Source organism: Ailuropoda melanoleuca, chromosome 1 (genome assembly GCF_002007445.2).
Source record: "Ailuropoda melanoleuca isolate Jingjing chromosome 1, ASM200744v2, whole genome shotgun sequence".
NCBI lineage: Eukaryota > Metazoa > Chordata > Mammalia > Carnivora > Ursidae > Ailuropoda > Ailuropoda melanoleuca.
Window position 1 is genome coordinate 4,294,091 of NC_048218.1, and position 27,258 is coordinate 4,321,348.

General features: G+C 49.5%; 2 protein-coding genes across 4 annotated transcripts in view; both read right to left on the reverse strand.

The window, feature by feature from the left end:
• Nucleotides 1-2,617, reverse strand: part of MX2 (MX dynamin like GTPase 2) — a 29,412-nt gene extending 26,795 nt beyond the window's left edge. The window contains exon 1 of one of the 2 annotated variants that reach the window (XM_034655432.1): nt 2,469-2,617. The gene's annotated coding sequence lies outside the window, so the exon portion shown is untranslated. The remainder of the gene's footprint in view (nt 1-2,468) is intronic. The other variant, XM_034655423.1, reaches the window with a different exon arrangement.
• A 69-nt stretch (nt 2,618-2,686) lies between these two features.
• FAM3B (FAM3 metabolism regulating signaling molecule B) overlaps nt 2,687-27,258 on the reverse strand; it is a 59,830-nt gene continuing 35,258 nt past the window's right edge. For both annotated transcript variants that reach the window (XM_034655442.1, XM_002930257.4), the window contains exons 4-8: nt 18,147-18,205; nt 16,738-16,788; nt 15,632-15,719; nt 14,389-14,521; nt 2,687-8,012 (exon numbers count right to left, since the gene is read on the reverse strand). In XM_034655442.1, coding sequence (XP_034511333.1) covers nt 7,923-8,012; nt 14,389-14,521; nt 15,632-15,719; nt 16,738-16,788; nt 18,147-18,205 — 421 coding nt within the window. In that variant the 3' untranslated portion in view covers nt 2,687-7,922. The remainder of the gene's footprint in view (nt 8,013-14,388; nt 14,522-15,631; nt 15,720-16,737; nt 16,789-18,146; nt 18,206-27,258) is intronic.

A 27,258-nucleotide genomic window follows, 5' to 3' on the forward strand; every position in this document is an offset into this window, starting at 1 on the left:
ATAAAATAAATCTTAAAAAAAAAAAAAAGAAAAGAAAGCACTTCACAGAGGGCCGGTGGATTTGGGATCTCAATCTTGAAGACCAGCCCCTTGCTCCCCCAGGTTCTGTTCCTCCTGCCTTTGATTCTACTGTGTTTGGAATTTCCTCTCTCTCTCTCTCTCTCTGCCATGCCCCAGGGGAGGCTCAGTAGGTGGGAGGGCCTGGCCCCCAGCGCCCTGTGCCCACCCCCACCCCCCCACCGGCCTCCTGCCCCTGCCCAGGGCCGGTTCTGCGAGGAGCTCCACAGCCACACCAGCTCCGCCTGCAGAGGGGAGAACGCTTCAGTCCCTTTAATTTGTTCTCCTTGGACCTGGCATCTTGCTGTGCCTTCAAGGTTATTCTCAAATTGCAAGTCTGCACGACCACTCAGACAGACCTGTGGGGATAGTTTGCTTCCTTTCATGCTAATCAAGACATCGTGTTCTCCTGAAAGCAGACTCCAATGACAAAAATCCAGTTCACTGAGATTTCGTCACAGTTTCCAGGAAAGAGAAAAGACGGTGTTATTACTCACAGATGCACATCCGAACTTCCCCTCCGTCCTTGGCCGAACCCCAGGGCTCTGTGTGAGTAGGGAGGAGCCCAACCTCCACCCTGGAAAACCTGCTGGAATTTCTCCTGTGTCGTGGGTGACCCTGTGGCCGGGATTCCTTCTTCCTACTGCTGGCACGACCCAGGGAACCACCACAGCACCCTGAGATGTTCCCCAAATAATGCCAGGTTTGCTGGCAACGACCAGAAGCTGGAAAAGGCGAGGAAGGACCCTCCCTCCACAGTCGGGGAAGGACCCAGCGCTGCCGACACCTGAATCTCAGACCTCCCGCCTCCAGCGCTGGGAGAAGACGTGTTTCCACTGTTTAAGGCGCTGAGCGTGTGGTACTTTGTGTCGGTGGCCGTGAGACACAAACACTCTGTGGTTCATACTAATCTGTTCCCTGCAAAAGCCGCTCTGCTGGGAGGACCTGGCCTTGGTGTCTCTCTCTCGAAGTAACACTTTGAAAGCGCCATACTACCCTGTGGGCTGCAGCAGGGAGTGGCAAATCCTGGCAGGTGCCCTATCCTTCCAGCGCGCCACTGAGGTGGCCCTGTGCCACCAAAGCCACAAGCAGGAAGGCGCCTAAAGCCCTGAGACCAGGCTTTGGAGCTTGACATCTGACAGCGGTTCCAATGTGTGGGTTTTCTTCCACACCACCCGGCAATTAACAGTTCTTTCACAATCTACCCCAACATAGCGTCCGATGCTGCAGGCTAAGGGCTGGGTCCTGGCAGACCGCTCCACGCTCACCGCCACCTGCTTCAGACCTGCTGGCTACAGATTGGAGGTCCCAACCACCGGCCGCCTGGGGTTCGAATAATTTGCTTGAGCAGCTCCTGGAACTCAGAGAACTCACTAGATTACTGGTTTATTATAAAAGAATCTAACTCAGGAACAGCCAGACGGAAGAGATGCCCAGGGCGAGGTCTGGGGAAGGGGGTGGAGCGCCCGTGCCCTCCAGGGGCCACTCTCCCCACAGTCCCCCATCTGGAGGCCTGGAAGCCCTCCAGACCCTCTCCTTCTGGGTTTTTATGGTGGTTTCATCGCACAGACACGATGGATGAAGTCAAGGCCGGTGGAGATTGCTTCAACCTCCAGCTGCTTTCCCTCCCTGGAGGTCGGGGGGGGGGGGGGGGGGGAAATTCCACCACTAATNCTAATCATTGGCCAGCCCTACCCCAGGAAGCTTTCCAAAGTCACCTTATTAACATAACAAAAGACAATGCTCTCTCCCTTTGGGAAATCCCAAGGGTTTTAGGAGCTCGGCGGCGCCAGGAACAGGATGAAGATCAAATTTTAGATATATATTTTTTTTCCTGCTGTTTGTATGGAATGCAAAATGATCAGTGCAATAAATCTAGTCAACATCTGTCTTGATACATGGTTACATTTTTCTTCTGATAAGGGCTTTTAAAATCTACTTTCTAAATAACTTTTAAACATGCAATACAGCGTTATTAACTACATTACTAACCATGGCCATGATGTAATATACAGCAGGGTGACGACAGTTTATGTATCTTGTTGTAATTCACAAGATCATGGGGGCGCAAAGCTCCCACCCCACCCCCAGACGTGTGTGCGCCACGGATGCTGAGCGAGGTGTCCCAGAAGCCACCCCTTTTTGGCCACAGGGCTTTCGGTCAGCTTCAGAATGGGGGGGCTGCCCTGTGCTCCAGACCAGCCACCCCCTCTAGAATGCACCCTGGGCGTGCAGGGGCCCGGTGCCAACCCAGGGCTTCCCAACTCTTCCAGGGGGCAGCTTCAGAAACTTGTCTGTCTCCTGCCTTCTGGCACAAGCCAGTTTCCAAGGAAATCCTTTGAAAAGGCATGTCTGCTGCAGAGAGACGGTGACGCATCCCCTCCCCCACGGCTGCCTGGGGCCACTCTTACCTCTGTGCCTTCTCAGTGCAGTGCGCACCAGGACTCATCCCATCCTTCTTCGCGTCCCTCTTATATGCTGTGGGACTCACTCCCCCTGAGCAGCGCTGACAGAAATGAAACCAAACATCCCGGCCACAGAAATGAAACCAAGTAACCGGCCACGGAAATGAAACTGAAGCAGCTGCACTCCCCTCCCTCCTCCCGTGACTGACACAGGGGTCCTCAGCCTCCAGCTGCAGCCAGATTGGCCTGGAGGGCTGGGGCACACAGGGGGCTGCTGCCCGGAGCCCGGGTGGGGCCCGAGAATCTGCACTGCAGAGGATGACTTCTCTGGGGAGGCTGGTGGCGGGCCACACTGGAGATCCAGTGACTTAGAGCAGCATGGTCCTAGAGGAAACTCCTCAATGATGGGAATATTCTGTTCTTTTCTGTCCAATACAGAGGGCCGCCAACGTGGCTCCGGAGCCTCTGGAATGAGGCTAGTGAGCCTGAGGACATGACCGTCTTACTCGGTTTCATTCTGATTAACTTAGCCCCTCACGGGTGGCTCCCACACCGCCATGCCCGCAGGTCTGTGATCTGAGAGCTCTGAGATGTCCCACTGCAGCACGCCTGAACCACACCTGACCATTGTCATGCTCTCGCCATGTCAAGCACTGCAGACCCAAAGGAGGGAAGTCCGCAGCTTCCCTCAAAATAACCCATTTGTTCAGTACACACTCTCGCGCTCCTGGTGGGTCCCAGCCCTGGGAGAGCTCTCCTCCAGGACAGGAAGAGGGCAGAGGCCAGACTGCAGGGCCTCCCAGCTGGGAGCTCAGCCCGGAACTGGCTGACCTTCTGGTCCTCGGTTATGTCCCCTGTAAAGGTGCAGCCATGTGCCCAGAGGTCCTGCAGGTCCCCTGTTCTGTGACTCAGTGGAAGAGTCAGCTATGCCCATCACTGGAGCACAGCTATTGGGGAACCCCAGGAGCCCCCAGGGCTGCACAAGAAAGAGGAAGCAGGCCTCAGGCTGATCCTCCCCAAAATCGAAACTAACATTGTATACGACTCATGGAAAAAAAAATCCCAAGCACTTCTTTGCTCATTCATTTTACTTACTGCCCCTATGGGCAGGTTTTCCTTTAAAGAAAGAATTTAAAGGCTTAAAAAATGTTTCTAGAACCCTGGCCTTGGCAGGTCTTGGGGAGATAGTCTTCGAGATGTGTGCGCTGAGCCCTTTCCTCCAGAGCGGCAGGCGGGGAGCTGGGCAGCTCATTCGCAGTGCGAAGCTTTTCTGCGTCACCACCCATGTCTTTTCGAACAGTCCTGGGCCGTGTCTATAGCTGCAGGAAAGGCTCAATGAAGGCCCTGGAGAAGCCGGACAGAGTGGCTCTATCTTACACGGGGGCAGCAAGAGCAGCTGGGGGCCTCCATCTGCCATCCAAAGAGCATCCCCACCAACATGAGCCTCATCCCAGTGGCCTCTCCAGGAGGGAGCTGCCAGGACAGGGTCACCATCCACCAGTGGTGGGGTGGGGGGGCATGCTCATCAAAGTGCAGGGCCAGCTGTCATGTTGCTCTCTGCTCAGCTCCAGGGGGGTGAAGGGATAAGGCTGCACCCCCACCTGGCCTGCCGAGCCTCTGTGGAATGGTAGCCAGTGTGTTCAAAGGGTCGCAGCCCCTGGAGCCAACGTGCACCCACCCTCCAACGGCCCTGTCCTTCCAAGGTGGCATTCTCAACTGCGCCAGTGAGACCATGCAAACTACTCGGGTTAGTGAGACGGAGGGATCCGTGGAGTCCCGAGGACCGGCAGGGGTTCGAGGGATGTGTGTCTCAGTGGGGTGCGTAGCAAGACGCACTGTGAGGTCAGAGCCCGCTACCTCTTCACTCTCGGGGCCCCATCTCTCCAGCGGGGTAACAATGGTGCCCTCATCCCAGGATGGGCGCGAGGAGTAGCGGAGGGCCCACAGCAGGTGGGCTGGGCACATGGGACGTCCTGTCAGCCCTCAAGCATGGTGCTGTCCCCAGGACACTGGCCCCAGGCTGGCCAGTGCCAGCGTGTGAGCTGGGTGGGACAGAGTCCTCTAAGGCGCTGGAGCACCCCAGCTGGTGACACCCTGTTCTTGGTCAGGAACAAGCTCTGTTCTCAGTTTTGTGGCGTTCCAAGTCCGAGGCATCTTGCTAATGGAAATGCTGAGGCAGCTGGGAGTGGGAGGTGGGAGGGAAGCTCCCCCTCTTCAGGGAGGCAGAGGCTTGAGGCCCTGGTGTCCTCCCTGGAAGGGGCGGCTGCTTCTAGACTCCGCTCCTGCTGTCCTTGAACCTGCCACAGGGAGGGGCAGGGTCTGCCCTCCTCCGGGGAGAGCTCACCCCTGCTCTGCCCTGGGGGTGGGGGCTGGGCCACTAGGATGCTCAGGACTGGTTGCCCACCTCTGGGTCATTGGCAGCTTTTTTTTTTTTTTTTTTTTTTTTTACTAAACTATTTTTTACAGCAGTTGTAGATTCAAAGCAAAACATAGAAGAAGTTACAGACATTTCCCGTTTCCTGCAGCCCCTGCACGCGCACAGCCTCCCCCGCGATGGGCATCCCCACCGGAGTGCTCCTTTGTCCCAGTCCACAAACCTACACTGACGTGTCATCACCCGGAGTCCCCAGTTCACGTCAAGCGCACTCCCGGTGACGTGCATTCAGAGGGTCTGGGCAGGTGCAGGAGGACATGCACCTGCCTTACAGCACGTACGGGTCCTCTGAGCTCCAGCCATCCCCCGCCGCCGCCCCCGGTCTGCCCACCGCCCCACTGACCACCCTCACACTCTCCCGCTGCCTCATCCCCATGCCTCCCGGTCGGTCCAGAACCCAGGACCCCTGAACTCATCCGCACAGGGGGCCAGAGGGGCCTCCCAGTAAGGGGAGGACACAGCGAGGCGGCTGGTGGGGGACCCGGGGCTCTGCGGGGTGGCAGCACAGCCGTCCCACTGCTGGTATTGCTCCCGGCCGGGAACTCGCCCTTGCAGGCTGTGGAGCGGATGCTTTCAGGACCCTTCAGCAAGAGCTACCGAATGGAAACACGGCAGCAGGGCCTAACCCACAGCAGTGACCCAGGCCTGATTCTCTAATGCGCTAAAGTTCTGGAAGCCATTCCGGTGACGGCCACACTATTTAATGGAATAAAATGAGCGTTTGGGGAGAAGACATAAGCCTGATGAAGGGAATATGGCCAAAGTCGCAGCTGAGGAGGGCATTCTCAGGAAGCTCTCTGTTTGGGGGGCGGTCAGCCTGGCAGCCGAGCGTCGGCAGGTGGCACTGTGAGAACAGACAAGGGGCCGTCCCCAGTGCTGGCGCCCGGGAGGCTGGGACGCGTCCACGCAGAGTGACCCGTGGAGGCAGCAAACAGGACACGGACGGTCCAGGGGCCCGTTCCTCAGGTGGGGATGTACCTGTGAGGGCCGCCGCAGGCGCCAGCAGAGGCCGAGGGGTCCCAGCGCTGTGTCGGTGACGGGGACGGGGGCAGGAGCCTCCCATCCTGGGACAGAATTCTGGGACGGGCTTGGCCAGGAGGCCCTGACCCTCATCCCTGACAGTGAACTAAGATCCACAGGGCTCTGAAAATGGAGTCACTCCAGCCAGAGCACAAACACACTCCCTTCCCCTTCCTTTAGTACAGAAATGTCTGCAGGCGCCAGAGTTTAGAACCCAAAGGGAACTGTAGCCATATCCCCGGGGTGGCCATACAGACCCCGCAGACCAGGCGGCTTACACAGTAGACACTGACCCCCCTCACCCCGGAGGCCAGAAGTCCAAGGCGCTGGTCGGCCCGCGCTTCCTTCACGGGCGCAAGGGGGCTCTGTTCCAGCCTATCCCCAGGCTTCTAGGGGTTTGCTGGTGTCTTTGGGGCCTCCTGGCTTGTGGAAGCATCCCCCGGACCTCTGCCTCCATGCTCTGCGCCCATGTCCCCCTTTGCGTAAGGACATGGTGACCCTGGCTCACGTCCACCCTACTCCTCCCAACACACTACACCCACAGTGACCCTATTTTCAAATACGGTCACATTCCGAGGTCCCAGGGGTTAGGATCTAATTTTGCGGGGACATAATTTAGTCCATAACGGGGCGTGAGCCACTGTCCTACCCGAGGGTTTGCAGACTCCTCTGCAGAGAGGGGCCCTGGCTCCCCGAGGGGCTACTGCGCGAGGCAGCGGGCTGGCAGGTGCCAGCTCCTCCCGGGGCCAGAGCCCGGCTTGGCCTGCAGGGTCGGTGTATGCCTGCTCACAACTACTCACCCCTGCCTGTCCCTGCATGGCTGATACCCCGATACCACCGGGCAACAGGATGCAAGGACGTGGGGCTCACATGTGTCCTGCCAGGTGCTCTGGGGGCATCTGGGATTTCTGCTCCTTCTGGCTTCCATACCTACGGGGACCCTCCTCTGGCCTGGCTCCCAGCACCCGGTGGCCAAGCCCGGGCCGACCTGCGATTCACATGTGATATGAGGAGAAATCGGTACCATCGTCAGCCATGAAGACTGGGGTGGTTTGACACTTTGAGGGTGCCGAAACTCAAGGCGCCAGGGGCTGCTGGGTGTTTGAAAGGAGTCCTACTGATACAGATGCTTGAACGCATTCACCCATCCCAACTCCTCCACCTTCCACATGAAACGCTAGACGCTCTGGGAGGCAAGACTCCAACCTGACTTCGGAGCCAGGCTCGGGAAGGGTGTCAGAATGGGCACTTGGCCATGGCGTGACTTCCTGAACCCCAAATCAGATGCGTGGTCAGACATCCTTCACCAAGCGCGGGTATCATGGAAACTGGATCTAACAATGTGTCTCCTGGCAAGTGTGGTATATCTAGCTGTCCTCCCGAGAGCAGAGCCTGCTGGACCTGCCGGGGCTCCTGCAGTCTGCCCCATGGTGTGACACCCCCGCGTCTGCCTGGGCCTCCTCCACTACTGTGATGCCAATGCCAGAAGGCAGGTGCGCCCAGATTTGTGGGGTGAATGAGTAAGTTCACGGACCCCCAGGGCTCAGTGGGAGTGGGCCGAGGCAGCGTTGCCAAGCCCTCCGACCGTGCTCGGTGTCCTAGGAGAGGACGGCCCGAAAGGAGGGTGTGCTTGCTGCTAACACGAGAGAGGCTGTGTCTCTGCAGAGCTGCCTGGGCCACACAGGGCTCACGTGCAGGTCCGATCCTACGGCAGCCCCGCGCCCCGGCAAGCAGAGTTTGCTTCCCCCAGCCTCTCCTTTCCAGGCCGCATCCCTTCCTTCCCTCACCATTCCCATCCATTCCAGTCTTCCAGCTCACGAATGCCTTCACTTAGAGAAATTCCGGCATAAACGGTCTGTGTACCAAGACTGGATACAACCAGCAAATACTGCTCGCTTGAAGACAAACCTCAAATGGTCATCAAATATTGACTGTCGGCTAAGATTCTTGGGCCAGTCCACACCGCAACGGTCTACACATCACAAGTTTATTAAGGCCGTGCGACGTTAGCTTGGTTGCTTCGGTATGCAGCCTTCTATCTGCACCTCGGCAGGCCAGCCGGAGTACCTGTTCCTTGCACTCTCAGAGTGGTTGATCTGTGTGGAAAAGAAAAGAATTTTATTTATCCACTAATCTACTCAACAAATATTTAATGTGTCAGTTACGAGCAAAGTCATAGACTCGCTTCCTAGAACGGGATTTGCTCTAACTTACTCTGGGCACTTGATTTTTTTTCTCGGCGTGTTTCTTAATAATATTTGAACCAGGTGTTAATGAACGTCTAGCACTTTCTGCAATGACGCCGATGTTCTGTCATCTACGCCGTCCAGTAGGCACCAGCCACGTCGGATTCGTGCGTACTTAAAATGTGGCTACTGTGACGGATGAACTGAATTTTAAAATCTACTTTATTAAATGAATGTCAATGTCAATGCAGATTTGGCTAGAAGCCGCCATATTGGATGGCAGAGCTCACATGTTTAATTTTCAATTTTCTGGGCGCAGGGCTGTATTGTTTTTCAGGGAAACTGTAGAGTCTCTCCCTCAGCAAGCGTGTGTTCATACTGGCTGGGCTTTCACAGATAACAGAGCACCTTCACCTGACACAGAAGAAGGGTGATTTACGTTGCTATGGACTGCGGAATTCTAGTTTTACATTCCTTTTCCTATAACAGCTTTACTAAGATGTAATTCACATACTATAACATTTACCCATTTAAAGCACACAACTCAATGGTCTTTAGTGTATTCATAGAGATATGCCATCATCATCACGGTTTTAGAACACTCTCATCACCTGAACAAGCAGCACATACGTCAGCAGTCACTCCCCACTGTCCACAGCCCTAGGCAGCCACTCATCTACTTTCTGTCTCCATGGGTTTTGCCTGTTCTGGAAATTTCATATAAATGGAATCATACAATATGTGTTTTCTGTGTTTGGTTTTCTTCACTGAGCCCATTTTGAAGGTTCACGGTGTTGTAGCGTGGGTCGGCATGTCATCATCTCTTCATGTAGCTGCATAATATCCAGCCAATGGCGATACCATATTTGATTATACATTTTTAATCCATTGATCAGACATTTGGGTTGTTTTCTGTTTTTTGGCTATTACGGATAATACTGCTATGCACATTCAGGTACAAGTGTTTGGGTGAACATACGTTTTCGTTCTCTCAGGTAGACATTTATGAGTAGGATTACTGGGTTATCTGGTAACTGTATGTCTAACTTTTTGAGGAATTGCCAGAATGTTTCCCAAAGCAGCTGTATATCACATTTCCTCCAGCAGTGTATGAGGGTTCTAATTTCTCCATTTCCTCGTCCACGCTTCTTACTACGTCTTGTGTGTTACAGCCGTCCTGGTGAGTGTGAGGTGGTATCTCGCTGGGGTTTTTTATTTGCATTTTCCTAATGGCTAATGATGAGCATACTTTCATGTGCTTAATGGCCATCTGTATGTCTTTGAAAATCTGCCTAGTCAGATCCTTTGCCCATTTTAAAATTGGGTTATCAGGGCACCTGGGTGGCACAGCAGTTAAGCGTCTGCCTTCGGCTCAGGGCGTGATCCCGGCGTTATGGGATCGAGCCCCACGTCAGGCTCCTCTGCTATGAGCCTGCTTCTTCCTCTCCCACTCCCCCTGCTTGTGTTCCCTCTCTCGCTGGCTGTCTCTATCTCTGTCGAATAAATAAATAAAATATTTTTAAAAAATAAAATAAAATAAAATTGGGTTATCTTTTTATTATTGAGTTGTAAGAGTTCTTTATATATTCCGGATACAAGTCCTTCATTTGCATATATTTTCTCCCATTCTGCAGGTTACCTTTTCACTTTCTGGATGGTGTTTGTGCTTTCTTCTGTTGTTTGTGCTTTTGGTGTCATATCAAAGAAACCACTGTCTAACCCAAGGTCACAAAGACATGCCTATGTTTTCTTCTGCAAGTTTAGTAGTTCTAGCTCTTATATCTAGTTATTTGACCCCAATTTGACTGAATTTTTGTATACGGTGTGAGGTAGGGGTCCATATTTATTCTTCAGCATGTGGATATCCAGTTGTCTCAGTGACACTTGTTGAAAACATGACTCATTCCCCAAAGGCCCCGCATGGGAAAGCTCCGTGATGTGTGGAGGAGAGCAGAGTGCAGGGGGAGTGTCTTCGCTGGCGTGTGGAGCATATGCAGCATGGAAATAAGAGCAGGAGGGACTGGCTGGGCTGCAAAGACAAGGGTCTTAGGTCTGGTTCCAGATCACCAGGGACCAAGATGGAGACCATGCTGGAGGTGATGCTAATGATGACCCCGTGCTGAGTACACCAAGCACGGCAGGCTGACCACCCACAGTTCAGCGTGACGACAAGGAGGCTCTGGCACGTGACATCACAGTCCTCGGGTCGCAAGGCTCAGAGTGACAGTGTCCAAGTCCAAACTTAGGTTATGCTGTGTCTGACTTCTATCCTTCTTTATTTCTTCGTTTGTGGATCTCAGATTCCTTCTCCTTTATAAAACTGGAATCAGTCTTAAGTCTCTTATATTTTATTTTTACTTATTTTTTTTTTAAGAAACTGTTTATTTTCCATCAACCTTATTTCCATTTCGTTTGCCTTTGTGGAAGAGCAGCTTAAGACCACTCAGTGGTTGCTCCTACCCATTCAGTGGCCCAAGCAGTGGGAGCTGCAGACCAGTCTTCCGTGGCTGGCCCCGTCTTCAGGAGGGAGGCACAGAGCGCACCTGCTTGCCTTCGATGAGTCTGTGGCTTCAGGCTGAGCAGCAGTGAACTCAGTCAGGAGCTGGAGCAGTCCACTGTGAAATTCCTCCCTGGTCACGGCCTCTTCTGCAGTGGCCTGCTCGTCCTCTGCAATCTTGTCAGGATCTCTGTGGAAGCAGAGACCAGGCATGACTTCCTGTGGGTGTTCCCAGGAAATGGTGCCACGCACGCACAGAACATCCTGGGCCAGCAGCCCTCACATCAGACCCCCTGAGTGAGCTCCGTTGTTGTTGCAAGGGATGGCGATGTCCACGCAGCGCAGGGGAGAGTCCGTGCTGCCCAGAGGGATGGTGGGCAGGTGACGTAAGATGTCTCTGTGACAGGCTGGTGGTCAGCCCTAGGATCGGTAACCACCAGAGTCTGGGCTCCCAGAAGGCTGCCTGGACCTGGTTAGTGAGGGCTCTGGGAGGGAGGTGGCCAGGAACAGCACACTTAGCCCCGCGCACTAGCCGGGATTCCTGGATGACAGGGCGCTGACGTCAGCCGGGTTTGCAAAGACGGCAATGATACGAGCTGCCAACCGAAGCTTCTCCCAGGTTCTCTTCAGATTCACGATGTAGACGCCATCACTTTTCCTTCTGTAGACGTATTGCTCTGTTTGGAAGCCCAGGCTGGTGCCACCCAAGTGGGTTCCTGCTTCAAGGACTCGAGGACCCCCCCCTTCACTTGCAGGCATCAGGGGCTCCGGACATGGTGACCGTCTCCCTTTAAGTTAGGAGGGGAACGTGGAGCAACGCCGTATGGACCCCTCCCTGGGGAGTGTGGAAAAAAGCAAGTCTCTTACATCTTACAATTCAGTTTGGTGGGTGAGTGGGGCTGGTGAAGGCTTCTGAACGTGGGAATGACCTGTGGGCTGTGCCTGGGAAGCCAGCTCTGGGAACAGCAGTGGGATGAAGGTGATAGTGGCTGGGGACCAGCCGGGGCCCGGGAGGCCCGCCCCACATGGCCGCACACCACGCCTGGGGAAGTCCACACAGCAAGTCTGCATACCCCAAATGGTAAGGCATAATGATTCCTCCCATAGTACTTGACTCGAGCTCTGGGTGAGACCGTCCTGAGGCCCTGGCCGCCTCCAGCTCAGGCCTCACCAGCATCTGAGCAAACCCCCTTTCGTGGCCCCAAGCCACTGACAGCTCCCACCGAAACCGCTCCCTGCATTCAGGTCTTGTCCTCGTGCTCTTGTAGCTGTGACGACAGTCTTCAACCCACAGGTGCAGGTGAGACAGGCATTTTCCTGAAACGCCCTCAGAGCCCCTGCTCCAAAACACACTGGTTCTCTAACCTCAGGGCAGTGTTCAGACACCCGCTCTGTCCTTGATTCCTCCCCTCCCAGAAACTCTCTCTTATAAAGAAGATAGGGAAGCAAGGGCCACAGCTACTTTGCAATTCAAACGAGGTTTTATTTTAAATATCTTAGCTGAACATTAATAGGGAACCTGTTTGTTGAGATGTTAACACTGAGTAAAAAGGGATTCAAGCCTCACTCCAGGCTTTTCTGATACCGAGTGTGTACTCGGGCACCAGAGGGCGCGGTGAGGAGGGCAGCACTTCTCCAGGGCCCCGCCTGCACTCTGGCTGGGTCCCTGACCTGGGGCCGGTGGGGGGAGGCCGAGGAAGCTGGGGGAGAGGACGGGGGAGGAGGGCACAGGGTAACACAGCTGGAGAAGGGGCAGGCCGGAAGGTGATGCTGGGGGAAGCTGAGATGTGCACAGGGAATTGGGACCTCCCTCAGGGCACTGGGTCCAACCCTTCCTGTGCGGCAGAATCACCAGCCAGGCCCCGCCCTGCGATGCTGGCTCAGGTGGCCTGTATACAGCCAGCATCAGTGTGTTTTAAGGAGACTCGGGCTGGGAATGGCAGGCTGGGTGTGGACTGTTGGGAAGGGGTAGGGGAAGCTTCAGGAAGTTGCTCTGGATTCCAGAGCCCTGCTCAGTTCCCTGCTGGGCCCTGCGTGCTACTCTCATCTCATCTTCAGGGACCCTCTGTGATAGGTGCAGTCTTTATTCCTTCCTTGCTGAGGCACAGAGAGGTTGAGTAACTTTCCAAGACCACAGCGCTGAATGGATAAAGCCTGGAGATCCTTCGGAGGCCAGACTGCTACTGATCGTACAAGGGTGGAGGAGAGGTGATGCCGCATTACTACGCGGAGTCAGCCTGACGAAGGCCCCGGGTCGGGGGGTGCACCCCTACATCAGAGCCGCCGGGCCCTGGAGCTACCTAGCTTTCATGTCATTGCCCAGAGCAGCAGACTGAGGCCCACAGGCGTCAAGTGGTTTGCGTGGGATCACACGTGGCCCCTGGCAAATCTGACACTGGACGCCAAGCCCCCTTCCCCAGCTGTGCCTGGCCAACCACACTACACCGTACGGCCCAGAGAGTGCCACCATGCAGAGCCCGGGGAATGCCTCTCGTTAGGACAAGTCCCTGAGACCTCAACTGTACACTGGGTGTCCAGACTGAATCATTAGTACTGAGAAGTCTATGCTAGGGCACTGGGTAAATGCTCCAAACATGTTCCGCATGACTGGCTTCCTATCTGCAAAAGCACATGAGAGTTACAAGGGGAAATGGTTTTTTTCAGATGCGTGCTAAAATAACCCTCATTTCTGAGCCTCCAGAGTGCTGCAGTCTGGTGGGGGGGGTGGAGGGAGCATCAGAGAAGCCATGAGGCCTCCCCTGGGAGCTGGTCGCACGTTATCTGCTTGTGTGGCCACACTGACATCCCACTTCCCCCAGCCCCCTTCCCCAGCGAGGGCAGTCCTGCCGATAAGGCCCAGCTGCTGTGTGTTTCTGTCTGTCTCCCTTCCGGACCCATAACCACACCACGCGGCACCAGGAGGGGACCTGGACCAGGTGTCGAGGCCTGAAGTCCGAAGCAGCCTCTTGCATGGACTGGAGACATCCAGTCTCTGCCTCCTTTGAGTTTCTGGCTCCTGGAGAGGAAGTCCTTCTCCTGGGAAGAGTGGGTGACTTCTCTCCATGGCTGTGCTGCTTCTTTCCTCTCTGGGAGCTGTCCTGTCCCCTAAAGAGCCGCGTCTCCAGCCCCAGAGGGGCCAGCCTGTGACTCCGATATTTGCCAATGCTCAGTTGGAATTTTCACAGGCGACCAAGTTAATTCGTCTCTTGCTCTTTACCATTCCTCCATGAAGAGGACAGCACAGGGGGACTTGTAACGGATCACGCACCGAGCTGCGGCAACAGCGCGGGCTGTGTTTATCTGGTGTGTGTCTGGCGGCTGCAGGCACAGGCTGGGTGAGCCCCGTTACCCAGCACTGTTACCAACCTCTGAACAGAGGCAAGGGACGGAGAGGCTTGCCACAGCCTGTGTCGGCTGCCCCACGACCAAGAGCCCGTTAAGAATCTTCTACTGTTAGGATTTGGGAAATGTGAACTTCAGCCGAGCGCCTTTTCCTGATGTAATGGGCAAGGTCTACAAGCCCCTTGTGACGCACTAGTTTCCTTATAATGACGTAACAGGCACCTACCGTGATCCGCCCGGGACTCAGGAATGCAGAATCCCAGGCACATTACCACGAGAGAAGCGAGGGCTCAAACCCGAGCAGCTGGCTCCGCGTGGCCCTGGGTGGTGCGCACTTCACGCAGGAATGTCTTGGAGGCAGGGAGCCATCACCGACCCACAACCTTTCAAATCGCAGGGCGTCCTACACTAACCCCTTGTGGGAAGCCACGTTTAAAAAGCACTCACATTTTCTCTCTGAATTTCTGCCGGAAGTTCGAAGCCTTTTGCTGTAAGAAATACCCAGCTGGATCTGAACCGAATGTTCCTGATTTGTTTACTTCCAAGTGCTTCTATGACCTTCTTGGCGTCCTCCTTCAGCCTGGGGGGAGAGGGGGAGGGCGTGTGAATGTCGCAGGCAGGCGGAGGCTCGGGTGTGTCACACCCACCGCTGTCCTAGGAAAGAGGCTTCTAAAGCAACCACGTCCTCCTGGGGTGCACAGCAGGAGGCTGTCAAATTCCTAGTTAAACACCTGACAACATCAGGGACTCTTTAAGCCTCAGGTCTGGGCACAGTTTTCTCAATTCTCAAAAGCCCTGTGTCTTGGGATCCAATGACATCCTCATGTTCAGCCAGCATAATTTTTGGGCTTTGCTGCCCCTCCTGTTCACTGACCACAAAAGAAGACAGAGAAGTTGCTGGAAGATGAAAGGACAGGTTGAAATGGTCCCTTTCATTTTCAGAGAGGTCAGTATCAAAAAAGAAAACAAAAATCTAAAATAATGCTACCATTGTAAAAGCGGGCAATATAGAGTAAGCAAAGGAAGGAGGGCAGAAAGGAAAAGAAAAAACAAGGAGCTCAGATTTTCCTGAGTTAAATCGGAATTTTTCCAAGTGTGTATCAAATAACTTCCGTCTGGTAAGATGTGCTATTAAAAATAGGATCTGAGGTCAAATAAATTTGGGGAATGCCATGATCAGGAGCCACCTTAAAATGTTAAGGGCACAGAAGCACTCTGAGGTTCTTGGAAGTTTGGCCATGAACACACACGTGTTTACTCAGAAGAGCAAACTTTTAACAGCACAGGAGTGAGATCAACTTCTCCCTACAGGAAGTTGTGTGTGTGTGTCCTTTTCATTCGATTGCTATTCATATAGAGAATTTTTCTCAGTTTCCTCTCCTATTTCTGTAAGTCCCATGCTGGGTTTAGCTTCTCTGTCCTGATCAGTGGTCAGTGGTCAGTGGCGGCTGTCTTGCTACCTGAGAAAGTTCTTAGCTGCTAGGACCTATGCACTCTGCTGGCTACTTGGGATTTTTGAAACACAATCTGCTTTGTCCTGGGCTCCTGTTCCTTCTCCTTAAGAGAGCATCTTGCTCCTTGGATTTGCATTCTTTCCTAGAGGATGGTCCTCAAGGCCCTGACAGGCCTGGTGCTCCCCGCCAGCCGGCTTCCCCCGTCCCCACTCCGTGACAAATCCGTCCACGCTCACCTGCTCGCGCCGTCATCTTGGGTCACCATGAAGAGCAGGGACTTTGGAGGTGCGCTCTGAATAAAGTTCGTCATCGGTCCAGAGTTATCTGTGGGTCGAGGCAAATCGGTGTTAGGATCTTCTTGTTCACTTGCCCTGGATGCTGCCTCCTCTGTGCTTAGCTGCCGTGTCTGCTCTCAATCCTCTGATTTCTAGAGTTCATCTCCTGTAGCGAATGGCCGCTGGGCTCCGCGGTGGGGCCAGCAGAGGTGAGGGGCATGAGCAGATCATGACGATTCTGTGAACCTAACTCGAGGCCAGCGACAATGTGGCCGGCACAGGCGGGTCATTCTCTGCAATGACCACAGCAGAGTGGTCCCAGGACACTAATGTGCAGAATAGGGGCGAGAAATCGGACACGCAGAGCAGACTGAGCACTCCGGGTCTTTGCTAAGAGACGTACCTGTGGCTCATGGCAACAAAAGGGAGGCCAAGCTCAATCCCCATTATTTCCCACTGCGGCGTTTATAGCGATGCTTACCTTTATTACAGACTAAAAATGCACGGTTCCCGTCAAGCACGTCCAGATATGTATTATTCTGTTATCTTTATAAAGCCCTGTTTTTAATAATTCTCACTGTTCAATAAAAATAAAAGGGGCTGCTATATCCTGACTGACCTCTGCGCGCAAGCCCAGCGCCCAGACTGGAGAGACCACGGACGGAGGACGTGCTCCGGGCGCCCAGGGACATGTGTGCTGAGCGCAGGGGGCACCGTGAACGGGACGGGGGCTAATGATGATGTTCAGGGCTGGATGCTGATCACGTTATTTTACGTATATTTGATTTAGAAAAATGTTTTCTCTTTCTCATTATCTGATGAGGGAACAAAGACAAAAGGCCCAGGACAAGTGTGACCAGAGAAGACTTTTTCTAGATAACGCCTTCAAACTTGATCATGTGAACTCATAGGAGCTTTTCAAGGAGGGCTTCTGTAAGACTGTTCTAGAATACTCCTATGAGCTTCTGGCAACTTTTTTAGTAGACAGAATAATATTTGACACTTTTTTGTATGTCTTTTTATCTTCATGCTTCTAATTCATTTTCATAGGAAAAGAGTTTTCTTACCACCTTCGAACATATCAAAATGCCGTGTTGCTATCACTTTCCCAGTCATATCTGAAAATAAAAGAAATAGTTTTTGAAAGAAGGTTCACTGGACCCAGGGTACATCTGTGGCACCCTGGTGCTCAAAAGAGCACGCTCCGGGGCGCCTGGGTGGCACAGCGGTTAAGCGTCTGCCTTCGGCTCAGGATGTGATCCCGGTGTTATGGGATCGAGTCCCACATCAGGCTCCTCTGCTGGGAGCCTGCTTCTTCCTCTCCCACTCCCCCTGCTTGTGTTCCCTCTCTCGCTGGCTGTCTCTGTCGAATAAATAAATAAATAAATAAATAAATAAATAAATAAAAAGAGCACGCTCCTCCGTCGGGGAAGCCTGCTGGTCGGCTGCTCAGAACTTCCCTCCCGCCGGCTTCCGGCTAGTTGGACCCCCGCTCTTTCCTGCTGCCCCTCCGACCCCCACAGGAACACCGGCGTGCCCACCTCGGCCCCTCTGCTTCAGACTTTAGGTTTTCCAGCAGGACTCTCAGAGTGGGTGTGTCCTGTCTCTGGTTCCCACAGCCCTGCGGTCAGGGGACAGCGCGCTCCGCGTGCTCTCAGGCATGGCGCACAGAACCCTTTCCCCAAACCTCTGACAGGTCTCATGGTCAGGGGTCCCCAGTGGCAACTGTGACGGGATGTCTTCCCCAGGCCTAAGAGGAGGCCAAGCTTTGCTCTCCATGAGGCCCTAGTGGCCTTTTCTCACAAAGGTGGGAACTGGCTGCTGCTGTCGCCCTCTGCAGGGTCACCAGGAATCCGAGAGCGACCCCAGGATGGTCTGTGCCCCCACAGCCTGCTCACCCGGTTGAACCCTGCCTTTTGCTGGTACGTTTTTGTTTTTTTAAAAGCCTATTTATATTTGACTGTTTTTTTTAAAGTTTATTTGTTTTTAGTAATCTCTACACCCAATGTGGGGCTCGAACTCACAACCCTAAGATCAAGAGTCGCATGTGGGGGTGCCTGGGTGGCACAGTCATTAAGCATCTGCCTTCGGCTCAGGGCGTGATCCCAGCGTTCTGGGATAGAGTCCCACATCAGGCACCTCTGCTGGGAGCCTGCTTCTTCCTCTCCCACTCCCCCTGCTTGTGTTCCCTCTCTCACTGGCTGTCTCTCTCTGTGTCAAATAAATAAATAAAATCTTTAAAAAAAAAAAAAGAGTCGCATGTGCCTCTGAGACAGCCAGGAGTCCCCTGACCTTTTTTTTCCCCCCCCAGGAACCGCAAATAATCTGTAAAGTAAGATATTATAAAATAATCAAATAATTTTAAAATACATTAAAATATAAGCCTAGACTAGATCATTTGCAAAAATCATCAAAAAACCAAGGTATCTTTGAAAATCCAATCGAGAAGTTTGAAAGAAAACATTTAATAACTCACAATTGACAACGGCAATATTTATTCCTCTTCCAACATTTCTAGTCTTTTCTCCCATGAGCCTGAAATGTAAATAAGAGTCAGTCAAAGAACCCCTTTCTTACTAAGCAATGAGTAGGGCCCCCTGTTCCATAAGCTCTTCTCTTGGCAGAACTACTGCCCCAACCATTGGCGCTTACTATTTCCTCGAAGATACGCACGGGCCTTAGCTCAGCTCCCTTAAAAGTCACCCCAATCCCCGCTCCACACACCCACCCCAACGTTCCATACGATCAGTCCCTCAGGGAACCTGGAAATTACCCTTACTCCTACAATCTAGACACATGGCCAGGGAGAGGAAAATCTAGGATTTGCTGAGCACAGGCTTTTTACACACACGTTCTCAGTGAACCCTCAACCACGTCCTGAGCACTCATTTTTCCATCTTACAGACAGGAAGTCGTAAGAGGTGGATCAGCTGGTGACCCGAGTCCGCTACCCACGCGTACACCCTCTGTCCTCGTACTGACGGAGGCCTTGCTAGACTCTTGGCCACTTTTTACCCAGCCACAAGTGTGACCCAGCTCACCTCCTCAAATACATACTTTCTACTGCTTCACTTAATTTTCACTTAAAAATTGAAGAACAGGAAATGCCAACTTCAAATGAATTGTGCCCTAAAACCAGTAAGGAGACTGACTTTCCTGGAGATGGTATTTATTACTGAAGATCTTAGAATTGTGTGTGTGTGCACCCTCTTCAAGGTTTTTTGTTTTAAGTTTTTATTTACTTATTTGAGAGAGGGAGAAGAAGAGAGAGAGATCACGAGTAGGGGGGAAGGGCAGAGGGAAAAACAGACTCCCCACTGATCAGGGAGCCTGATGTGGGGCTCAATCCCAGGACGCCAGGATCATGACCTGAGCCAAAGGCAGACGCTTAAGCTACTGAACCACCCAGGTGCCCCCGTTCTGTCAAGTTTCAGAGTCAGCGATATGCTAGCATCACAAAAAGAATTAGGAAGCTTTCCTCCTTTTCCCATGCTTGGGAACAGTGAATACAGCACTGTAATATTCTGCTCCTGACAAGTTTATCTAAACTCCCCTGGGGGCTTTCTAGTCTAAGTCCTTTTTGGAAGAGTAGCTTTTTGACAATTTTAGAGAATACTCTATAATATCTCGAAAGAAAATAGGAAACCTCCATTTATAGTAATGGAAATTTGGGGAAATCTGAACCTAACCTCTCATAGGGAAAAATCTAAAAATGGGATTTAAAGAGTATCTACTTCACTATGTTGGAGAAGGAAATAAAGAGCTCTGAAGCCAGGATGTGGGGGAACACTAAGTTTCAAGTGGGTGAGCCCAGCAAGTAAAGCGACTTCACCTCAGGAGCATTTGCTAATTCCAGAAAAAGTGTCAAAGAAGATGAGTAGCGCTTTTAACAACCACGAGAGGTGAGGCGAGGGGGCAAAAGTTGGAAGCCAACGCCCACCAAAGGGAAGGCCATGTTAAATCCTCCAATCTTATTTGGGTTGGGGTCAAAAATGGTTGAATCTTAAAAATAAGAATGAACCAGAAATAGATCATATCTTGAAAAACTGCAGCCAAATTTTAAGTCAACTGGGTGGGTCCCCCAAAATCTCAGTTCTTAACATTTATTCAGATCATTCTATTCTGTTAATGATTCCAAGTCCATGGTATAAGCAAGCAAAAATCCTCAGAAAAAGAAGATACCATCCAATACTTCAATTAAAAAAAATGCACCTGGGTGGCTCGTTGGTTAAGCATCTGCCTTTGGCTCAGGTCAGTATTCCAGGGTCCTGGGATCGAGCCCCGCGTCAGGCTCCCTGCTCAGTGGGGGAGCCTGCTTCTTCCTCTGCCGTTCCCCCTGCTCGTGCTCTATGTCTCTCTCAAGTAAATAAAATCTTTTTAAAAACCCCACAATTTCTCAAATGCATGGTCTATCACACTATCAAATGTCACCTGGCACCTAAGGAGAGATGCCAACATAAACAAGTGTCAGTGAAACCAGCAGAAAATAATAGATAAGAGAGACAGACTCATAAGGGCTCCAAATAGATTATCCAAAAGGTTTCAAAATAACTATACTTAATATGCTAATGAAAGCAATAAATAAAAACTAAACATTTCAAACTAGAAACTACCAAAAAAATGAAGACTAGGAGAAGTACAAAATGAAGCTCTAAATCTAAATTGATGTAACAACTACAGTCGGTAGTTAACGGAGGGGTTTTGCAGCAGATCCGGCACAGATCTGGTGAACTGAGCAACAGCTCAGAGGAAAACAGCTGTCTACAATGAAAGACAGAAAGATACAAAGATGGAAAATGCAAAACAGACTGAAAGCTATAGAGAATATAATAATAAGATCTGACATTCGTGTGTTAGGGGTCTCAGATGATCAGGAGACGGTAAATGGGGCAGAAGATGCAATGGCAGAGAATCTGCTCAATGTGATGAAGGACTTTGATTCGTACGTATTTAAGAAGCACAATGAACCCCAAATAAGATAAAGCAATAAACAGACACAGCAGGGTACAAGTGCTGAAAACCAAAGACAAGGGAAAAATCTTAAAGAGAATTGGAAAGGGGGAAAAAGGCAGTTACACTTTCATCCTATCAGCAATTCAGTGGTTGGCTGACTCTCAAGAGAAACAATGGAAGCCAGAGACAATGGAACAGTATCTGAATGGGTTGAAAATATCTTTCAGCAATGACGATGAAATAAAGGTATTTCAGAGAAACGTATACTGAGACAATTCACCACCAGCAGACCATTCAGAAGCTTTTGTTCTGTATCTTTTGCTGTAATAAACTTTATCTGTAAATATTAGCATTACTGAGTCTTATAAGTCCCTCTAGGAGATAACAGAAGTTGAGGGTAGTTGTGTAATCCCCAAAGCAATTTCTAACTGAAATATATGCACATGCACATCAACGATCATGGGATTATATCACACATCTGATGTATGGGTGGACTTATTTCAGCTTGTTTTCAATTCTAGAGTTCCTTTGTTTTTCTTTGGATTTTATTTAATTTTTGAATATGCAATACATTCACATGATTCAAAAATCACCATTATGTGTACAGAATAAAGTCATACCCAAAGAAATCTTCTGTACACATTCCACTTTGTCCTTCTCATTCCCTGTTCCCATCTCCATTAATTTATTTTAGTTTCTGATTTATCCTTCCAGTGTTCGTTTTTACATCAAAAATAAGCAAATTTTGTATGTATAATTAATACATTCATGGTATGCATGAATGTGTATTAATATACATATATATATATATACACACACACACATACATGTATGAGTACACTTACATGTGAGTATAGTTATGTATATATCTGTATCCCTTACCATATTCTTTTATAACAAACTGGTAAATGTGTTGCTCTGAGTTCTGTGAGCCATTCTAGCAAAAAACCAAACCCAAGGAGGGGGGCATGGGAACTCTGATTTACAAGCAGTCCATCAGAAGTATAGTGACAATCTGGGACTTGTAATTGGCATCTGAAGTTGGGGTGGTGGGGAGAATGTCTTGTGAGACTAAGCCCTTAACCTGTGGGGTCTCATGCCATCTTCAAGTAGATATATCAGAACTGAATTGAAATGTAGATCCCCCCCCACAGCTGGTGTTGCAGATAATTCTTGATGTGGGGAAAAACTACCACACATTTGATGACCAGAGTACAAATGCACTCAGAGTACTGCGTATAGCATAAAGGAAAATTACCTTTATGCACCTCAAAATAATGTGGCTCACTCAAGAAGAAACAGATAACTTGAGTAGCTCTGTATTTATAAAAGAAAGTGGAATTCGTAGTTAAAAATCTTCTCACAAAGAAAAATCTAGGCAGAAGACTTCACTGGGGAATTGCACCAAAGCCTTAAATAAATAATACCAATTCTTTACAAGCTCTCCCAGAGTACTGAAGAGAATACTCACCAACACATTCCACCCTGATACTAAAACCAGAGAAGAAAAAAACAAGAAAACCACAGACCAATATCCCTCATGAACATGGATACAAAAATTCTTGACAAAATTTTAGCAAATTGAATTCAATAATACATAAAAAGGATAATATATCACAAGCAAGTGGGATCTATCTCAAAAATGCAAGGTTGGCTTAACATTAAAAAATGTAATTCACCATATTAGCAGACTAAAAAAGACAAACCATATAATCACGTCAAGAGATGCAGAAAAAATATCTGACAAAATCCAATATCCATCATTGATTAAAAACTCTCAGAAACCTTGAAATAGAAGGAATTTCTTCAACCTGATAAAGGGCTTCTATGAAAAATCCCTAGTTAACATATTTAGTGATGAATGATGGACGCTTTCTCTCCAAGACAAGGAAAAAGGCAATGATGTCTACTCTCATCATTCCATTCAGCATTGTAACAGAGGTTCCATCCAGTGCAATCAGGCAAGAAAAAAAAATCAAAAGCATGCAGATTAGAAAGTGGTAAAACTGTCTTTTATTGGGGATGGGGGGCAGTTAGCTGACATCATCATCTAAGCAGAAAATAAAACTACTAGAACAAATAAGTGTGTTTAGCAAGGTTGTGGGATATAAAGTTATTATACAAAATCAATTCTATTTCTATATACTAGCAATGAACAGGTAGAAATTAAAATTAAAATTAAGTTAAAATTAAAAATTTTAAAAATACACTACAGCATCAAAAATTAAATACTTAGGGGCGCCTGAGTGGCACAGCGGTTGGGCATCTGCCTTCGGCTCAGGGCGTGATCCCGGCATTACGGGATCGAGCCCCACATCAGGCTCCTCTGCTATGAGCCTGCTTCTTCCTCTCCCACTCCCCCTGCTTGTGTTCCCTCTCTCGCTGGCTGTCTCTATCTCTGTCAAATAAATAAATAAAAAATCTTTTAAAAAAAATTAAATACTTAGAGATAAATACAGAAAAAGAGATGTAAGATGTGTACACTGAATACCATAAAGACAACTCTGAATCAAGTTAGAGAAAATTTAAGTAAATGGAGAGCTAAGTGTGTTTGTTGAGTAAAAGATTCCATATCACTAAGATGTCAATTTTCCCCAAATTGATCTACAGTTCCAGTGCAATCCCAATCAAAAGCCAACAGGTTTTTGTGTTGAAATTTATAAGCTGACTCTAAAATTCATATGGAGCTACATTTATCAAGACATTGTAGATAGTGAAAAGACAGATAAATGGAAGAGAACAGAGAATCCAGAATTAGATACACACATGTATGGTCACTGGATTTTTGCCAATGGTGCAAAGAAAATTCACTAGAGTAAGACAGTGTTTTGAATAAATGGTGCTAGAACAATTGGATATCCATATTAAAAAATGACTTCAATCCATATTTCACACCATATACAAAAATTAACCCCAAATGGGTATCTCACAGTATATGAAATGAAAAATCTAAAACTATTTCAAATTTCTGGAAGAAAACATAGAAGAAAATTTCTGTGACCTTGGGCTGGACAAAAAAGATCTAGATATGACACAAAAAATATGATCCTAAAATAAAAAACTGGTAAACTGGACTGCGTTAAAACTAGGAATTTCTGCTCTTTGATAAACACAGTTAAGGGAAGAAAAAGACAAGCCACAAACTGGGAGAAAATATTTGCAAATCATGTATTTGATGAAGGATGTTATACAGCATACACAAAGAAATCGCAAAGTCAATAGTAAGAAAACAACCAAATGAAAAGTGGACCACAGATTTAAATAGGTACTTTATCAAGTAAGAGATACAGATAGCAAATAAACACATAAAAAGAGGTGTACCATCATTAGTTATTAGAAAAATGCAAATTAAAACCTCAGTCAGATACAACTGCACCCCTATTAGGATGCCCAAGATTAGAAAGACTGACCATACAAGTGTTGGTGAGTATGATGGTGGATCAATTCTCATACACTGATGGGAATGTAACAGGTACAACCCTTTGCTTTCAATGCTGTAAATATTTCATCCCATTTTCTTCTTTGTATGGTTTCCGGAGAAAAGCCCATTGTAATTCTTATCCTTCCTCCTTTAGAGGTAAGGTGGGGTTTTTTTGTTTGTTTTTAGGTGTTTTGTTTTTTGGTTTGTTTGCCTCCGGCTTCTTAAAGATTTTCTCCTTGCCTTTGATCCTCTGATCATAACATACTTAGGTGTAGATTTTTGGGTATTTATCTTACTTAGTATCATTAAGCTCCCTGGATCTGTGGTTTGGTGTCTGTCAATAATTTTGGAAAAATTTCAGCAACACTACTTCAAATATTGTCTCACCTTTCTTGGATATTCTATTCTGGCTTTTTGTTTTGTTTTGTTTTGCTTTGCTTTTTTTCCCTTCTCTTCCTCTTTTGGTTTGGGAATTTCTATTGGCATATCCTCAAGCTCACTGATCCTTTCCTTGGTTGTATCTGGTCTACTGATGAGCCCATGAAAGGTGTTCTCCATTTCTGTTACAGTCTTTTCAATTTCCACTATTTCCTTTTGATTCTTTCTGAGGGTTTTCATCTCTCTGCTTGCATTACTCATCTGTTCTTGCATTCTGCCCACCTTTTCTAGGCATATTAATCATTATTGTTTCAAATTTCTGGTCTGCTAATTGCAAAATCTCTGCCATATTTGAGTTAAGTTCTAATGTTTGCCCTATCTCTTTAAACTATGCTGTTTGCCTTTAATATGCCTTGTTATTTTTGTTGAAAGCCAGACATGCCAGTTAAAAGGAACAGAGGTAAATAAACAGAGGTAAATAAAACTTCACATTGAATCTTTATGTTTACCTGGCTAGGAGTGAGCTGTGTTTGTTATTTGCTGTGGTTGTAGGTGTCAAAGACTACAATTTCTCCCTTGTGTCTTGAATATCCTAGAGACTCTTTTTAAAATTGGGTTTAGCCCTGTGGTTCTTTTGAGCTGTAACCCCCTGTTATTTTTAAGGAGCTTCATTTATTGTGGTGGTAAGTTGTGGGGGAAGGCATAGTTAGTACGATAACTGAATCAGGACCATGGTGAGGAAGAAGACAGGAGTGTCAATGGTGGAAGACTGCTCACCTACCAAGTGACCGGTCCACAGGTAATGCCTAACACGGGAAAACCAAGAAGTGTGAGCATGAGCCTGGTACATGGAGATGGGGAAGGAAGGAAAGAGAGTCAGAGATGGCTGTCCCCTGGGTGGGCTGGTTGTACAAAGGAAACAAATGGCAGAAAACTGCTTGTCTTGCTACATAAACATATCTTTTTTAAATAAGATGATGAGGCCACCACAACCCAGCATTTCTTGTTCCATGAGTTGATTACAACAAAACACAATGCTAAACCAAGCAAGTGACTCTCCTTGGGTCTCTGCTCATGTTCACTCCTCTGCTCCTTTTAACCTGCTTTTACTTGAGTCTATCCTGCTTTATACCACACTGTATTCTGAAAACCATCCTGCAATGCTGTTTGAAAGCAGGCAAGCTACACTTGGGTCCCACATATTCCTACAGTTAGCTGTCCATTGGACAACCCGATTCAAGTTGGTCTTCCCAGCACATACATGGACGCCAGGGCGGAATCCTGGCTCTGCCACTAACTAGCTGTGTGAAGAGGGGCGAGTTCCTGAATCTGTCTGTGAATCCGTTTCCTTGTCTGTATTGTGGGGATGACAAATGGTATACCTTGCAGGAAGTCACACAAAGCTGACGTATATGTGCGTTAGTCTGCACTAGGTAAACATGAAGCTGTTGCTCTGATGTGGTCAGGGGAAGGCTTTGGGCACCGTGGAGCAGTGGAAACCCTGGGCTCTGGGGTCTGACTTAGAGCAACTCCCTTTCTGGTGATGTGATTCTCAATGAGCACCCCCATCCCACTGTCCCCACCTGCTCCCAGGTCTCCCCGCTTTTTTACCATGGGATCCTACTCAGTTTCCAAGCCAAATCCCCACCTCATCTCATTCATGGACCTCGCTGACAATCCCATTCAATGGTACACTCACCTCTGAAACTCCACGGCCCCACACAAAATTACCTATAGCATTCACCACAGATGTCTGGAAAATCTGTTTGTTTTCTCCAAGTGTTACAGTTCTTGGTGGCGAAGGGAGTGATTTGGCTACCCAGGAGATACGTGGCAGTGTCCAGAGACATGTGTGGTTGTCACAGCTGGACGGGGTGGCCCATGGTATCCAGTGGGAGGACGCCCGGGACACGGCTACACCCACACTGTCCAGCATGCCCCCACGACACAGAGTCGCCGGTGCACAACGTCAGTGGGGCTGAGGTGGAGAACCCCGAACTGTGATGTAAGCTCCTGCAGCACCAGAGCCATGCTTCTTGTCATTCCTGGTCCACTGAGTGCCCCACCCAGGGGTTCGTGTGGAGGAAAGTCTATCGATAAACTCCCTGGCTGAGTGAAGTAGGCCTTTGGTAAGCAATGGACCTGCAGAGAGGAGTGTGGTTTCCATTCAGCCCCCAATATGGACTGGGGTTGTGTTGGGACCACGCAAGGAGGGGAAGCTGAGCCCAACGCGGCTCATGCCCCCATGTGCGTGCCACACGCTCCTTGGGAGGGCAAGGTAAGCGCAGGGACAAACGAACTAACAGTGGCAGAGAGGGACAGGCAGCGAGGGCCGAGGGCTACCACAGTGACCCAGCCGACAACGAGAAAGGAAGGTGCACCCAGTTTGGGGAAAGTCTTCCTCCCAGTGTCCAGTGTTGGGAACAGCCCACACTCTCTCTCCTTTGTAGTAATTACTATATGGCCTAAGCATCCTCAGGCCAGGTGGTACGGATTGAACTATGGTCTCTCAAAATCCGTATGCGAAGTCCTAACCCCTAGTTCCCCAAAACGTGGCCTTATTTGGAGGCAGGGCCTTTAAAGAGGTGACTAAGTGAAAATGAGGTCCTTAGGGTCGACTCTAATCCTTATGACTGGTGTCTTTTTTACAGGGGGAATTAGAACACAGACACGCACAGAAGGAAGACCATGTGAGCACACAGGGAGAAGATAGCCCTTTACAAGCGCGGGAGAGGGCCTGGGACAGACTCTCCCTCACGGCCCTCAGAGGGAACCAACCCCACCCAATCTTGACCTTGGGCGGCCAGCTTCCAGACTGAGAGAATAAACGTCTGTT